Here is a 16,048-nt window from a genome sequence, read left to right on the forward strand (position 1 = left end):
TCTTCTGCCCATCGACTTCTGTTGAAGTGATAATGAGTGGAATGGGATCATTAAAGAGGAATTTTGGCAAAGTTAAAAAGGCTAGGCAACTGTTTCTAGACAGAAGTTTCTAATGGGTGAAGATGTTGGACTCTGGCATGAGGTAATGAGGAGAAAAAACATTTTTTTTTCTTGGAGACATTCAGTCTGTTGAACCACCCTGTTTCTCACCCAGATGTGAAGAGGGAGGATTATGGGACGTGAACCGAGTGGTCTCAGGTGTCCTTTCTCATTTTTCTGAATCAGACACTTTCTGATCATTTTCTTGGCCTTACATTTTAAAAATATGTGTAAAAGAATTATTCTGTTGCAGGTTTGGGTTAACCTTGAGTTTTTACTGCTCTAGTAAGGTCCAAAAGAGTAAGAATATTTAGGTCTCCTCCTTCAGGTAGGAAGAATAGCTTTCAAACAGTAGCTTTATAAGACTTCATTATATTCCTGATATTAACTTGTAAAACTACTGCTATTTCTATCACCTTCTGCTTTGTCTAATGATACGGCTGTTTTACTTGCATCTTTTTATTAGACCAGTCAGTTCCAGTCCTACAAAGCCAATATTTTAAAATTCAAAAGAGCCAGTTTCACCTACAATAGTGGGGTGCATAATGGTAGAATTATGTTGATTTCAACCCAGTGGACACTGGCCCAGTCCCTGAAGCAATCTCCACGTTTCATATGTAGACACCACCGTCATCTACAACCAGGGGCTTCAAGGCGAGGAACTTTCCTATGGCCTCATGATGGCTTTGGGGACTGGATCAGTCAAGAAAGGAAGGGTCTTCCTTCCCAAGGATGGGAGATTTGGGGGGAGGGTAAACTGGAAGTTTTGTGAAGTTCTACTTGAATTTTTCATGTCAGTCAACCCCCTCTGGAGGCAGACCCTACCATGCTATTATCATTAATACATTAGTGGTAATGTAGATCATTAAGGGGTTTCTCTCATCCCTGGGCTGGTGTCCTCCCAACCTCGCCTTTCTGAAGCTGTCCGTCTTCCAGACATGTTAGCATGGTCCCTGCGATTTTACTGAAGATGAAGAGATCCACCTTTGTTCAAAGGTCAAGGAAGAAGTGTGCCAGTGAGACATTCCTTGGGCACACCTGTCACTCATAATTGCTCCTGGTAATGATTTGGTTAGACACTAGACACCAAGATAGGGAAGGGAGTCTATTTCAAAATATGAAATTATTGAAAATATTGAATTTAAAATTTGAAAGTACTGAAAATTGAAAAGCAATTATGCTGTTTAACCAAATAACCTAAGGTAAGGATGCTTGAGCCATTGCCATGCTACAGAACACAGGCATTTAACAATAGGCCAGAGGTTAAATTCCTTCATTCACTCTTACAAAATGAGCAGACTGCCCTGCTTGAGAGTCTTCTTTAATATAACAAACTACTAATTTATACTAATGAGAGATGGGCTAGAAAATTATCTTTCTTCAAATTATATTTATCCCAAGATGGAATGAGTTGGTGCCCCCATCACTGGAAATAGTCAGGTAGGAATTAATGGCCCATTTCTGACAGATTTTTATGGAGTGAAATAAGGGTTGGTCAGAGGCACCAAATATAATCCATTCTATGTATAAAATTCCATACTGTCACATACACATGGATGAAAAGAGAGTATGGTTATAGTGTGGATGATGAACTAGATCATTGCCTTGATGAGAAGCATCCTCTACACCTAGTAGAGATGTAAGGACTTAGTTACCACTTTTAGCTCGTAGGCAAAATGGATAATCTAGAAAAGCAGGGTGATTTCCCTCCCATACCCCTAGGAACATTTTCTAAGCCCATCTCAGGCACAGAAACAGAAAATTGGAAGCTCTGTCCATCACCTCTGCAGGCTAGCTTCCCTGGCCACACCTTTGTGGATGAAGAATCGAGAATGGGGTCTTCTTGTGTGATGAGACTTGGGTGCTGGCCAACTTTGTGACCATCTAGGAACTGACTGATCCTCGGAGTTCTGATTTCATTTCTGAAGATGCCTTTTAAGAGAGCTCAGGGCCAGCATCCCCAGATGTGAATAGAAGGGAACGAGAGTTCTTCCTGCCCCACTTCCTTGGAAGGGACCCCAAGTGACAAACCGATCCTGTCAAGTAGTAAATTTTCATTTTTAAAACAATTTTTTTAATTATTTGAAGATTGGGGTCCCTCTGTTGCATTTAAACAAAATCCCCTGCTTTCATTTTCTGCCCTGTAATCGGTTTCTGCCTCCCAGACCTTAAGGAAAGGGTTCTTTACTCTGCACCGCTAGAGCTGAGGATGGATTCGCCCATCATGAAAATGCGGCAGTGCCAGTGTATGTAACTCATGCAGAGTCTTTCTAAGGTCCATCCTTTGCCCAGATAATGCTTCACTTTCATTCTAACCTAGATTTATATAGACTCAGATTTTTAACACATGCTCTCTCTCTTTTTTTTTTTTGTATCACAAACCACATCACTGAAATACACCAAGTCACACTATCATGCAGCATATGAAAATAGCCAAATAGCAGCAGATAGAGCCACAGCGTGAATTTACCCTACGGGGTCAAACTGTTCTAATTCCCTGTGTACAGTCTGTGAAATCCTGACCAAGTTACTCAGTTATTCTAACCCTCAGTTTGATATGAGGGATATGATAAAAAAAAAAAGTAGGATCTTCTCAAAGTGTCATGATAATTAAAAGATCATCCATGTAAAGCACGGAGCGCAGCACCTAGTGCCTACTATGCTATGTATTAGTTATGATTATTCAAATGTGTTACATGAGATTTGACCATTTCCTGAATCAACCAAAGCCTTACAGAATTAAAAAAAAGGAATAACCCCCAATTCTAATCTAAACTCTCAAAGGAAGCATCTGTAATTTTTTCCAGGTGGCACGCCCTTTTAATTGGTATAAATCCCGTTGATAGGTGGCTCAGGCATGGCCTTGAGGCATTTCCTGCCCACAGGCAGTGGGCACATGAGGCAGACACTCCACTGGGCACCGAAAGGTGCAGCTTAGCATCTGAGCTTTGCCAACCACCTGACTGACTTTGACAAACTCTTTCCCATATATGAGTCTCAAGCCATCTGACAAAAAAAAATAATCATATAGTAAATATATATGATTGCCAAGTTCTCTTGCAGACCAAGGCCCAGTGGTCATTTCCAAGGACACCTGTTCCAAATGTCCCTGAGGAAGTGGAGAATTCCACCCATTGGTGGAGGATCTTTTAGGAATAAGGGCAGGGTCTTTTCCTAAGACAAAAGGCCACATGGGTGATCATAACTGCCTTTAAAAGAATCCTTCCTAATGTAATGGACCAATCAGTCAGCAGCATGCTAGGGGGCCCTATGGACCACAAGGTACAATTTCCTATAGAAGAATAGAAAACAACATTTTAGGAGACAACAGTGGCTGAAAACAAGCTTCAAAAGTTAACAAGTGTAGCAATTAAACAAGTATAACTTATTGATTATGGAGAAAATGTGGATATCATGTGCTCTAAGTACCACACTAAGCGCTTTGCATGTATTAACTCATTTCATCCTCCCAGCAATCTTATGAGATAGTTCCTAGTATTATCCCCATTTTCTGGATGAGGAAACTGTGGCATAGAAAACTTAGTAAATTTGTCCAAGCTTATAGTGAATAAGTGTTGGAGCTGGGATTCAGATCCAGTTAGTGTAGTTCTGGATTAGTCCATGCTCACCACCAAGATATAAAAGGATAAAGGGGCCAGGTGAGGTAAGGGGTCTCTAACCATGGCAGCAGGGAGTGTACGTGCAACTTAATATAGCTGTGAGCCAGTGTACAGACCTTCAAAGTTCAGAGGAAGCAAGATGAATCACCATTCAGTCTCAGTACCCTATCATCCTGAGCCAATTAGGAATTTTCTTTCCATATCTCTGTTCTGTGCATTTCCAAAGTAACAATGTACTTCATTCTGAAACCCAGTATTTTATATTTGATTGACATCAACTTCACAAATATTTTGAGGCTCTTCTTTCATATGGTTGTACTAGGCACTGGACTTCAAACATGAAAATAATGGAATGTATTATTAAATTCTAACATAAAGAAAATAGAACAGTGTTGCATACCTATGAATTGTATTAATTCCCCCATTAAGAGATAAGAAAAATGAAGTTCAAAGAAATTGGCTTTGCTCACAGTGGAGACACTGACGATCTGGAGGCAAAGCAAGTCTTCCTACTTTGTCTCCAAGCAGCTTGCCATCTGAAGAAAATTCAAAACATAAAACCATATGTAACTTTAGTCTGGATAAATTATGATTATATGGCATCTTTAAAGTCATCGGTGAGAAACATTCCAGGAAGGAGACACAGACTCAGTCTTAGGATCTATAGGAAAAAACCTTTTCAAGGTGACAATGGGTCCCAAATGGAAAGGAACCCTTTGCAAAGGAATGAGCTCTCAGGCATTTGGAGTGTACAAGTTAGGGCTGTTTAAAACCCTAGAGTGCCCCGCCCCAGCTTAGAGGAATGAAACCCACTTCCTCCAGCAAAGCAGAGGTCATCTGAGTAGATATCAGAGACCTTAGGAAAGAATCCATGCAGGTGATAGTCCGCACCAACTCCAAGGAGCTGTGATGGTGACAGTGATGATTCGTAAAGGAGAAAGATAATATGAAGATGAAGAAAAGGAGGAAGAGAGGGATTAGGTACACTAAAAGTTATTGTTGTTTGCAAATCTCATTATCAAATCTATATAACCACACTGGTTTGAAGTTGGTCAGTCAGCCAACAAAGACTTACTAGATCTTGGGCCATTGGTTTTGGAAGTAATTCAGACATTTATCTTTCTTTGAATTAACGGCTTTGTGGTTAACTCATTTATTTTCACGCTGGTGTGTGCGTGTGTCTATAATTGTGAGCGCTCTTTGTAACAAAGTAGCATGGATTTTTCTGTAGTTTTATCAGGGTTTGAGGATGGGTTATAGTGATTCTTCAGGACCGTGTTCCCAGTTCCCCTCCAGATACCAAGCAGGCGTCAGCAAGCAGACAGAGGCCTCGATACTGGGTGGGTAGAGAAAGCCTTGCCCTGCCACAGCCGTGAATATGTAGTCTCTCTGGGCAGCACTGTGCTTCCCCCGTGAAGCTCACCAACTACAGGCCAGTGCCATCCCCCAGATCTTAGCCAGGACACTGAGCAATACAGTCAGTCTAAATTCCAGATTGTACCAAGATCTAGCTAGGCCAGAGAACACAAATCATTTAATGGTTAATCATAATTACCCTACCAACAAGACAGACTAACATTATTTCATCAACCTGACCAGAATCTTCTCAGTGTGGGGAACATAGAGTCAGATGTTCTGAGAGCTCTGTTCATTGGTTTCCTTTAAAAAGTAACTCTGTGAAATTCAAATCAGGGATTACAAAATTCCAAAGTCAAGCTTAGCTTTCTGTCCTTCCCACCACCTACCCAAAAAATGATCTGCAGGCTGTGTGATCTATACAGCAAGTTACTAGACCTCTCTAGCATTAAGGTAGAATGAGGGGCTTGAGTTAGGCTATTTTAAAGGCCTTTTTCAGTCTAAAAAATCCTTTCTTTCTACCTGAAGAAATTGGATTTTTCCTCAGTTTAGTGACTCCAACTGATGCTTCAGGAAACCAAGAAAGAAGACTAAGGCAGGCACACATTCAGTGCTGACCTTCCAGAAGCTTTTAAGGCCGGACAATGAAATTACTGAGTACTCTGGATAATCAAAATAAAGTTACCGCCATTCCCCAGGGCCACCTCGAGCAGACGACAGAAGAGCATCAGGCATATTGGTCGATCAGTCTTGGTTTCTCTCATGTGGAACGAAAGGGCTTGCACTTGCTGGAGATCTCTTAGGCTGCACTCTTTTCTAAGATTCTGTGAGTTTATTTTTCAATAGTTTTTATGAAAAGGAGACAGAAAGACTCTGATAAGACATTCCCCTATCTCCCAACGCTAACAAGAAATAGAGATCCTTAAATGACTTACATTTACTCATGAAGAAAGTCAATGTGAATTTGATTTGCTACATATATGGATGTGTGCTCTTCTGTTTTGTTAAAATGATGTTAGTTGGGAGAGAGGAGAAGCACCAGATGAACTCATGCAGTCCCTCCCCGATTACCTTTTACTGGAAGGGGAATTGTAGCCACGCCTGGGCTCTCACTGGCACGTTGCAGGGTGGTGTGAAGGTCATGTTCTGTGAAGGGTTTATTAAGATATGGATTCCACTTAAATTTTGAAGATATTTAAGTGCCTTGTCTCTTCTTGCTGTTTTCCCCCAACTCCAACCCTGATAAAACTTAACTCTTCCAAATGCTCAACTCTGCTGCTAAATAATTTATTCTCCTTTTCTTTAATTCCAGTACTCTCAAATGAGGGATGAAGTGTTCAAGTCGAACTTGGTCTGTGCGTTTATCGTTCTCCTATTTATCACGACAATACAAAGTTTGCTTCCTTCTTCAAGGTAAGTACGAAAGAACCAAATTATCCAGGAAATGTCTCTGTGGGCTGATGGCCCCTCACCTGCAGCCAGCAGGCCAGCCTTTTCAAGGGATCAGATTTAACACAACAGGCCCCAAGATCCACACCAAAGTGCTTGACGATGTCAGTGGTTTTCTTATCTGGTTCTTTCTCTGCATAATAATCTTATTACTCTACCAAGGCAAGAGTCTGTTTCCCAATTCTAATAAAAACCACAACCCAAATCAAAATAGGTCCCAGACTTATTTGACATTGCATCCACAAATGCAGGAAGTATTAGAGCCTCAATCACCCTTTGCTTTTTCCATTGTTAATTACCTCTTTGTTGTCCATACATACAGCATCAAATCTCCCTGGGTCAGCAAAATTGGCATTTTAATAATACTGCACATACCTGTATGTGGCCAATCACTATTCCAAATACCTTACACACAGTAACTCATGAAATCCTTATGGCAACCCTATAAGGTAGGGACTATTGTCCCTGTTTTAAAGAGGGGAGAACGGAAGCCTGGAGAAATGAAATAAGTTGCACAGAGTCTCACAGCTGAGAAATGCCCAGCCTGGATTCAAACCCAGGAAGTCTCACCCAGTCCAGGTTCCTCACACTCTGTCAGGCCCAGACCGACATCCTGCAGGATAAAGTACCAGCCAGCACTGGAACCTCGCTGTGGCTTAGTCCAACGTGCTTTGCTCCCTCCTGCACTGTGACGTAGCCCCTGACTCCTTTCTCAGGTAGATTTCCTTCTTCCTAAACTTGCCATGAATTTTCCCTTTTTGTGTGGTTAAAAATAACAGCAACAAATATTTGTTAAATGTCTAACATAGGCAAAACAACATGCTAGACCTGGAGGGTGGTATAATTTTGCAGAATGAGTTTTGCATCCTCTAAGATATCGTTTAGTGGGGGCGCGAGACATTAATAACAGCTCCCAGGCACAGAGCACTTATTGCATGCCAAGAAAGTGCAATATTCTTTGTATGTATTATTTCTGTAAGGCCCCCAAAATAATCAATAAGTGAGGCAGCCTTCTAATTCCCATTTTGTAGATGAGGATTTCCCTAAGGTCACATGTCTGAGTAATGGCTGAGCTGGGAACTGAACCCAGAGGCAGAGTTGATGCTGTGAACCACTTAACTGCTTTGTACCAGAAGCAGCAGTTCTTTCTGACTAGGTGGTCTAAGGAAAAGTCAGCAGAAAAGATGGTATTTTGAGCTGGGTAGCACATGGGAGAAAGAGTGGGAGAGTATTTCCAGTTTGCAAAACATCTCTGGTAAAGGCACAGAGATGTGAAGACCTTGGGTTTCTAGAAAAATGAGAACATGGGAGAGTCCAGGGTAAAATATCATGCAAAGATGTGGTGGGCACCATGGCTGAAAAAGGAGTGAGCTAGCAGTTCAATGTCCACAGTGATGTGTTAAGGAGTTTAGAATTGACCCTGGGGACAGGAAGGAGGGCCTGAAGTATTTTGAGGAAGACTGCAGCCTGTTTCTGTGAGGGTAAGATGTCCAAATTAACTAACACTCAGCAGGTGGTGAGCTGAGCTGAGAGCATCTTGTCCTACAAGGAAGTAAGGGAGTCATCAAGCTCATTAGACAGGTCAAAGGCCACACCGATGAAGCTCCCACTGTCCAGAGATGGAATAATTTGAACTCCAGTATGGGAAACTGATAAAATGATCAATCAAAGCCCAGCAAAGATATTTAACTTCATGAGTTTATAATGACATTTTTAGAAGTCGGTAGCCATTGGTGGATGATAGGGAACTGATTAGTTACCTTGGAAACTAGTAAAAAGGGGAAAGAAACAAATTTTTTTCTCTTCCCTGCATGAACTGAGCTACAACATCACCAAACAGAAGCTGAGTGGAAACATCATAAAATTATTCAAGTTAATTAATTTTAAAGAATTGTAAGTTATTATTATTAATTATAAAATATTACTATAAATTATAATGAATATAAATTTTATAGAATTCAAATACCACCATTTTCCAGTCTTCCAATGAATGAATGGATGTAAAAGTTAATCATCAAAGTATGTTACCAGCACAAAAGGAAAGATATATCTCCTGATGGAAGAACACAGAGCATCTGTAGTCTTACCACAGGGATCAATTTGCAGGATTCTGATTTGCAGGAATCACAGAGGATATTGAATAAGTATGCAAAAGTAAAATTTAGGCAGTAGGAAATGCTACAGGTCAAAGGGCACATATTCTTCAATAAATAAAGTGTGAAGAAAATAAAAGTTTAAAGAGAAAATACATAGTTTCTTTAAAAGACAAATCAAATCCAATAAAAAATGGGCAAGACTAAATTACAGTGCCTTAAAATAGATGATGAAACTACAAAGAAATGTAAAATGATAAACAGGAGTGGGAGAGAGGACCAAAGGAGGAGCCGGGACCTGGCGGGTGGACTTTCAGGTCCCTGCCAAATGCCATTTGTGAACTCATTGGTCATTACAAAGGCAGAAATGTTATACTAGCTAATTAAGCTATACTTCTGTGTGGTTTTCTATATTTATGCTTCACTTCACATTTTTTAAAAAATGGTTTTTTTGAGAGAGAGAGAGAGAAGGAAGGCCTATGTGCCTCTGCTAAATGTGGGAACCAATAGCCATGGGATGCCTGTTATGAGCCAGACCTGTTATGAATGCTGGGAATACATCACTGAACAACAGCAACAAAAGAACAAAGCAAAAACCTGCCCTCCTGAATCTTATAAGCTAGCAGAAGGGAACAAAGAAATAATTAAAATGTATGCATATGATAGAATTATATGCTATAGAAGTAGCTACTCATAAGCTATGAATATAGATGAATATGTAGCTGTGTCTTTGATATGCACATGGGTATGTATATGCTGTGCATGTAGATACGTATATACTGTGGGGCTGAACAAATCAGGGAAGGGTAGCAGGGAGGAGTGCTCTAAGGGAATGGGTCCCCTGACTACCCAAGAGCCACGTGGGGACCAGGGTCCTTGGAAAAGGACCAATGTCAGTGCTGGACGCTGGAGACAGACAGTCATGGCCCCTGCCATCATAAAGCCTACCGTCTAGTCTAGCTGGGGAAAGACAATTAGCTGAACAACTCCAATATGGTGCAATGACTCTTATAATAGGGAAAGGGTAAGGTGAGATGGGATGTGGAGGAGTGAGGTGAGGCAAAGGGATCACGGCAGGCTTCCTAGAGGAGGTGACACTGACATCTCACCTGCCTCCTGAAGGAGCCAGGTCAGGGGAGAGCACTGAGAAGGAGGAAAGAGGAACAGCTGAAAACTGAGTGCTGTGCAGGGGAGGAGTTTGTAAGCCTTGCTGGGGAATTGTCATAGGTTGGCAGAGCAGACCTTACTGAGCGTTTTATTCAATGAAGTGATGCAATTGGAAAAGGGATCACACTGGTCATGGAAGATGGACAGGAAAGGGTGGGGTCTGGAATTGGGAAAACCAATCAGGAAGCAGTTGCCAGACTCCTGGTGAGAAATAACTTGGGTAAGACAGTGGCTTTAGGATGGACCAGAGAGGAAGAATTTGCTAGATATTCAGGACAGAGAGCTCCCAGACTGACTGGATGGGGGGTATGAGAGAGCGAGAGGAAACCCAGATGGGCCTGGGGGACTGCATGGGGCACTAGGACAAAAGCAGGGGTCACTGTGCCCCATAGGAAGCAAGCAGGGCACTTCCCAGCTGGCCTGGGCAAATTCCCTTCCCTGGTGGTGTGACCAAGGATAGCCAGCCAATTCCTGGGTTCAGGCGAAGGAGACCTGGAACCTCGCCCAGCAGCTGGCTGCCCAGAATCTCTGGCTCTGGGATGCAGCCTGAAGCCAGTAATCAAAATATTAGCCATTGCCTTTTCCTCTCTAGTTCAGAGAAGAGAAAAAACTGACAATGAAGAAAACTTCAAAGTTGAGCTCTGACCAGACAGTCAACATGTTGTGGGAATTGAGTGGCCCATTTGCCCCTGACACAGCATGAGCTTTCTTTAATGTGGGCTTGTTTCCTGTCCAACTCATTTTGTTTCCAATTGATTATTTGTGACTAAACAGATGGCAGGGGTCTTCCACGGGCATCTCTTCTGTCGTGGACTTTTTAGCAGATGAGCAGTCTCTGCTCATATGACCACGGCTAAGTCCCAGCCTCAAAGCAGAAATTAATGCATCCTGGCAAAGAAAGACAGTGCTTGCCTGGCTCTTTCCTTTAATTGCCACATCCATGTAGATGGTCCTCTCCCAGCAGGGCAAACTGAGGAAAGACCAGAAATACCTTCTGTGATTATAGAATAATGTATCTAAGTCTGCATGCATGGTGATGAGAGAGACGTAGGGGAGGGAGAGCAGAGAAAGAGGAAGGAGGTGGGGAAGAGAAGAAGGAGGGAGAGAGTGAAAGGCATCAAGAGCATGGCACTACCCAGCTGGCCTGGGCAGGAAGAAAGCAAGAGTGGGAGGACAGACAGGAAAAAAGAGGCACTGGCTCTTGCTATTTTCTGTACATCTTACTGTGTGTATGTGCTTGATCTCTCGGAAGCCTCAGTTTTCTCATCTGTAAAATGGGAATAGCAGTGCTGACTTCCTAGAGCTGCTAAAAGAATTAAGTGAGCCATAACCACTTTGATAAATTCTGGTTCCTTGCCCTTTCCTGTGCCACAGGATTTTCATCTGCAAAAGCTCTTAGGAATACCTACCTCTCAGGGTTGCTATAAGGAACAGATGCATTCTCGGACTCATAGGACCTTTGCATATTCTAAAGGACAGTACAAATACCATCTTTCAATATGGTCTGAGTTTCTATTTATTACTGCACCACAAGCTGCTATAGGCTGTTCACTCATGCTCCCTGATCCTTGCCCCCAAGCAAACATCAAATCATGGTACCCACCCAGACCCCGTTTTGAAGACAGACAGCAGAGAGTCATTAGAACTTAATGTCTAGAAATGATTTGGATAGAGCTGTTTTGCAAATCCCGTGTCATATTTTTTCAGACTCAATTTCAGAAATGAAAGGTTTCCTTGCCTCTCACGTTCACCAACAATGCAAAAGCAAATACAGAACCCCTGGATGCTGAAGCAGCTCTATAATTAGATAAAAATTACAATCTGATGTTGCAATGTTTCTGTATGCAAAAGTAAATGAACTCTGAGAAGCTGCTGCAGAGCTTTCCAGAGGAATTTTATATGCAATGCCAGTGTCTTGCTTAGAAAGCTGGTCTTGTAATTAATACTCTTGCCCCAGATCTTTAAGATGCCTTTGGTTTTCTGAATTTCACTGTGAATAGAGAAAGAAAACTGATGTTTCCTTGAGTTCTTATTATGTGCTAAGCATTACACTGCTTTACTCTTTTAACCTCACAGCCTCATTTCAGAGGTAGATTACCATTCCTTGTTTTGCAGAGTAAAAAATGATATTCAGAAGAGATCGTTACCTTGCCCCAGGCTATGACCCTGGTTATGTTTCAGAGCTAAGGGTTCAAACACACAAGCCTTTGCTCTTGATACTGGACCACCGGCCTGCCTTTTACCTCCGGTCCTAGCCTACCTTGGAAGCTATATTAAAAAACAAACAAACATAGACTGTGGGTGGCTTATAAACAACAGGAATTTCTTCCTCACAGTTCTGGAGGCTGGAAGTTCAGGATCAAGTCACCAGCAGATTCAGGGTCTGTTGAAGCCTCTCTTCCTGGTTCCTCCACAGCTGTCCTCTTGCTGGGTCCTCACGTGGTAGAAGGGGCAAGGAATATTTCTGGGGTCTCTTTTATAAGGGCACCTGTTTCATTCACTTAATTACCTCCCAGAGCCCCCATTTCTAAATACCATCAGATTGGGTGTTAGGATTCAACATGTGAATTTTAAAGGACACAGAAATTCAATCGCTAGTTTCCCATGTTTCAGCAAACCCAGAAGAAAGTGCTGATCGCTGAAAACTATAGTAGAGGCTCAGATGGGTTCTGTGTGCAAATTCACCAGCATTCCTTGAGCCCCACCTAAATTACACACAAATGCACAATGGCTAGGTGGGCAGCAAGCAACAATTTTACAAATTTCCAAGCAAATGCTTGGTTTGCTTTTGCAAAACTATGATCAGAGCTGGAACACAGACTGTGATTAAAGCCAAGAGACCACATGGGATCCATCCTGAATCTCCTGGATCTCTGCCTACCTCCCCAACCTCTACCTTCCGACCCCAGCGTGGGGTTGTACTCTGGTGTGGGAAAGAACGATACAAGTCGCACACACCCAGTGCCACAGGAATGAGGGACATCTGGGAAGGTGCTTGGGACTTCTTGGGAGCATCTGAACTTTTTCGCTCAGGAAGAGATGGCCTGGCCAAGAAGAAGAGATGGCCAGGCATCTTCCCACAGGGAAAGTCGAGGCTGTGGCTTCCCAGCCATCCCAGTGGACCAAGAAGTAGGAGACAAACCCCTGAGTGTTGCATGAACTTCAACCATGGCCCTGCCCTCCAAGAAGAGCCAGGTCCACCGAACATCCCAGAAAGGCTCTGACCAGCGGGGTGGCCTTCCTCATCCTAGAAGAGGTGGAGACGCTGGGGCTGGGAGTGTCCATAGGAATCTTCTTCCCTGTGGAAGCTGGTGAGAAACGTAACAAGAAACATAACTCTGTTAGCATTTATTGAGCACACTCCGCACTCAGCCCTACGCCAGGTGTCATGGATGAATCCAGAGAACAGCTGAGCCTTGAAGGATGAACAAGACGTTCTCCCAGGAGGGTGGGAAGTGTCAGCGCTCTGAGACACAGAGGTTGAGTAGCTTAGCAGTTAGAACATCGCCCATGGAGTGCGGAAAGGTGAGAGAGAGAGCGCGCGCGCCAAGTGCGGTGCAACAGCTTGTGCACCATGCGGAGGTCCTCACGCACTCTGGATGGCATTGGTGGCCACAGAAGAGTCAGAGGTTCCTGCCGAGCAGCTTTCACAGTCGTTTTTGCCCAGTTGCTTCTGCCTCAGGCTTTGAAACAACCTTCATAGCTCGATGGCCACCTCATGTTACTGAGATGCATCAGCCTCAGAACTGGCCCATCTGGGACCGCCTGACAGAGCGACCCACCTGCCTCTGTGTTCTCTTTCATTTGCCACCCCTGGTGCTCAGAAATAATGGTGTGCTGTCAGGGAGTTGTTTTTCCAGCCTATAGAGGGAGGGTCCCGGGGGGAGGGGGTCCCATCTGCCCAGAGCCCTCTGGGAACCCACTGCTGAACAAGCCTTATGTTCTTAGCTGGAACTCCCACGGATTTCCAGTCAAGGTGATCCATAAAATCAAAACTGCAAGTGTCTCTTTTTTAAGACAAAAATAAAACCTCCAGCAATGAAAGCTGGGTCTGCAGGAGGAGTCCCTTCCACCTTGGTGCTGCTTGGCCATGCACGAGTTGACAGGCTTGGTTACCCCCTCCTTGCCAATGTCTTATCCCCTGCCTGTCATGAGGCTGTTCTCCGCTTATTTGACCAGACGTCCTGAATTTCCTTTGCTGCCTTCTCTCCTCCCAGCTCATCCGCTTCTCCCATAGCCTCACTTTTGGTCCTTCACGAGTCCTCCCATCCTCGGGTTCGGCTGCCACCTATTCACTCCAGACCCAAAGTCCGCTGCCATCCCTCTAACCTCCTAGACATCTCAAGCTTCCAGCTGCATGGTCCACAACACCCAAAATTCAACTGGCCCCGAATCAGATTTATCATCTTTCTCCCCTTTTGACTTGCTTCTTTTCCTGAATTTACCACTTGGTAAAAACATGCGTGTTGTCCTTGATGACCACCCTCTGCCAAATGCCCCCTGCACACACACATACCAAACACTCATTAAGATTACCTCCACATATTTCCCAGAACCTGCCAAATATTGGTGCTGTTACCCTGTATGCCTCCCTTAACTCAGACCGCAACTATTTAAACCTGAATACTTTCTCTCCTCTTCACTCCTTCTTCCATCGCCCACCACGGTTGTCCTTCAGATACACAGATCCCTTGGTGCCCGTTACACATCTGAAACATCCACACATTGCCTGCTGGGGGTGCCCTCCAGCACAGCACTTAGCAGACCCCTAACCAGTCCCACAACCTCACCACCTGGGTTATCAGAAACTCAACTATGTTGTCACTCTCCTACTGAAGCTTCTCTCAATCTTCCCTCCCTAAAAACCCTTTCTTCAACCTCCAAGGCCTAACCCAAATGCCACCTCCTCTGTGAAGACTGTCTTGATTCCCTTTTCTATATTCTAGACCACAGCATAGTACCTAATAGTCCATCATTTGTATGTCCACATCCCTTCTAGAATATGATCTCCTTGACTATGGGGAAGATGTCTCTTTGGTCCTAGCGCCCCCTGGTGCCTGCCACTGTGCCTGGGAAAAAAGCTTGGGGAATGAATAGCATGAACCAAATTACAGCAATTATGAGAGAGAAATTAGTCACCAAAGTGATCAGCATAGCAGAGTGGGCTTTAGCTCTAACACTTACCAGCTCAAATGGCCCCTGGGGGGTTGCTTTTCTCTGAACTTTAAATCTTCATCTGATAAAAAGAGATCAAAAGACCTCTTAGGTTTGTTCTGAGGAATGGAAATGAGACATACAGTGCTTAGCACTGTGTCTAGCACATAGTCACAGTTCAGTTCATTACTTACACTGGTGTTGTTAATAATAAATAAGAAAATCCAGGGGGGGGATAGTAAAAATGATAGTGTAAGATGTAGAGATAGAAGAAGGTGGGCCCACCTTCATTCACTAACTGCATATTTGTTGGGCATCAGCCAGTGGAAAACATTGAAGCCAAATGCATGAACTCTACTTTAGAGAGGAAGGAAAGGATACCAAATCCTCCACCATTTCCATCAGGGCACCCTTTACCCTGCAGCAGTTTGCTAGCCAAAACAGAGGAAGAGAAATTAAGAGACGCCAGTGTACGACATGAATAGCTGGACAGAAAATAAGAGAACAAAGATGAATTCCCAAGAAGGAGCAAAATGCCTGGTGACAGGTGGCTTAGTAAGGAAAGGAAGCACTCAAAGATGCCTCTGGAGTTGGGGTTTTGGATCAATGAATTGCTAGAAACAGCCTGACACCCAGCAGAGGTGTCCAGTAGACAGGGCTGCCATGGGACAGAGCTTTGCCAAGAGTTTGAAGCGCGAGATGTAGACCCAAGAGTGATGTTCTAGGGTGACTTCAAGCATGGGTTCTCCTTACCCATATGTCAAATTGCACCCTTACCCGTGTCCCAAATGGCACGTAGTGTATTCCATGCAAACCTTGGCAATCATTAATCAAACTGAGCAACAACCTGGAACAAATGCCAAGTTCAGTTCTTGGCATCAGAGTAGACCAAGAAGGAACGTATTTTGTAAGACCCACCCGAAGGGGAAAGAGCATGTGGGTCCCTCCCACAGCCAGAGTATTGAGATAAAATTCCAGTGGTGTGTTGCCTTGGCAGCAGTTGCCTAGTAAAACAGATGAATGATAAAAATAAATAAATAAATAATAAAAAGATTATGCAGAAGCAATAAATCAAGCCAAATATTTGACATTCATTGCAAAGGTTCTTTA

At 43.4% G+C, this 16,048-nt stretch overlaps 1 protein-coding gene across 3 annotated transcripts in view; it reads left to right on the forward strand.

Moving 5' to 3' along the window:
- ADCY8 (adenylate cyclase 8) overlaps positions 1–16,048 on the forward strand; it is a 225,266-nt gene that overhangs the window by 162,236 nt on the left and 46,982 nt on the right. For all 3 annotated transcript variants that reach the window (XM_036890545.2, XM_036890546.2, XM_036890547.2), the window contains one exon: positions 6,388–6,488. In XM_036890545.2, coding sequence (XP_036746440.2) covers positions 6,388–6,488 — 101 coding nt within the window. The remainder of the gene's footprint in view (positions 1–6,387; positions 6,489–16,048) is intronic.

The sequence above is a fragment of the Manis pentadactyla genome, chromosome 3 (genome assembly GCF_030020395.1).
Source record: "Manis pentadactyla isolate mManPen7 chromosome 3, mManPen7.hap1, whole genome shotgun sequence".
Classification (NCBI taxonomy): domain Eukaryota; kingdom Metazoa; phylum Chordata; class Mammalia; order Pholidota; family Manidae; genus Manis; species Manis pentadactyla.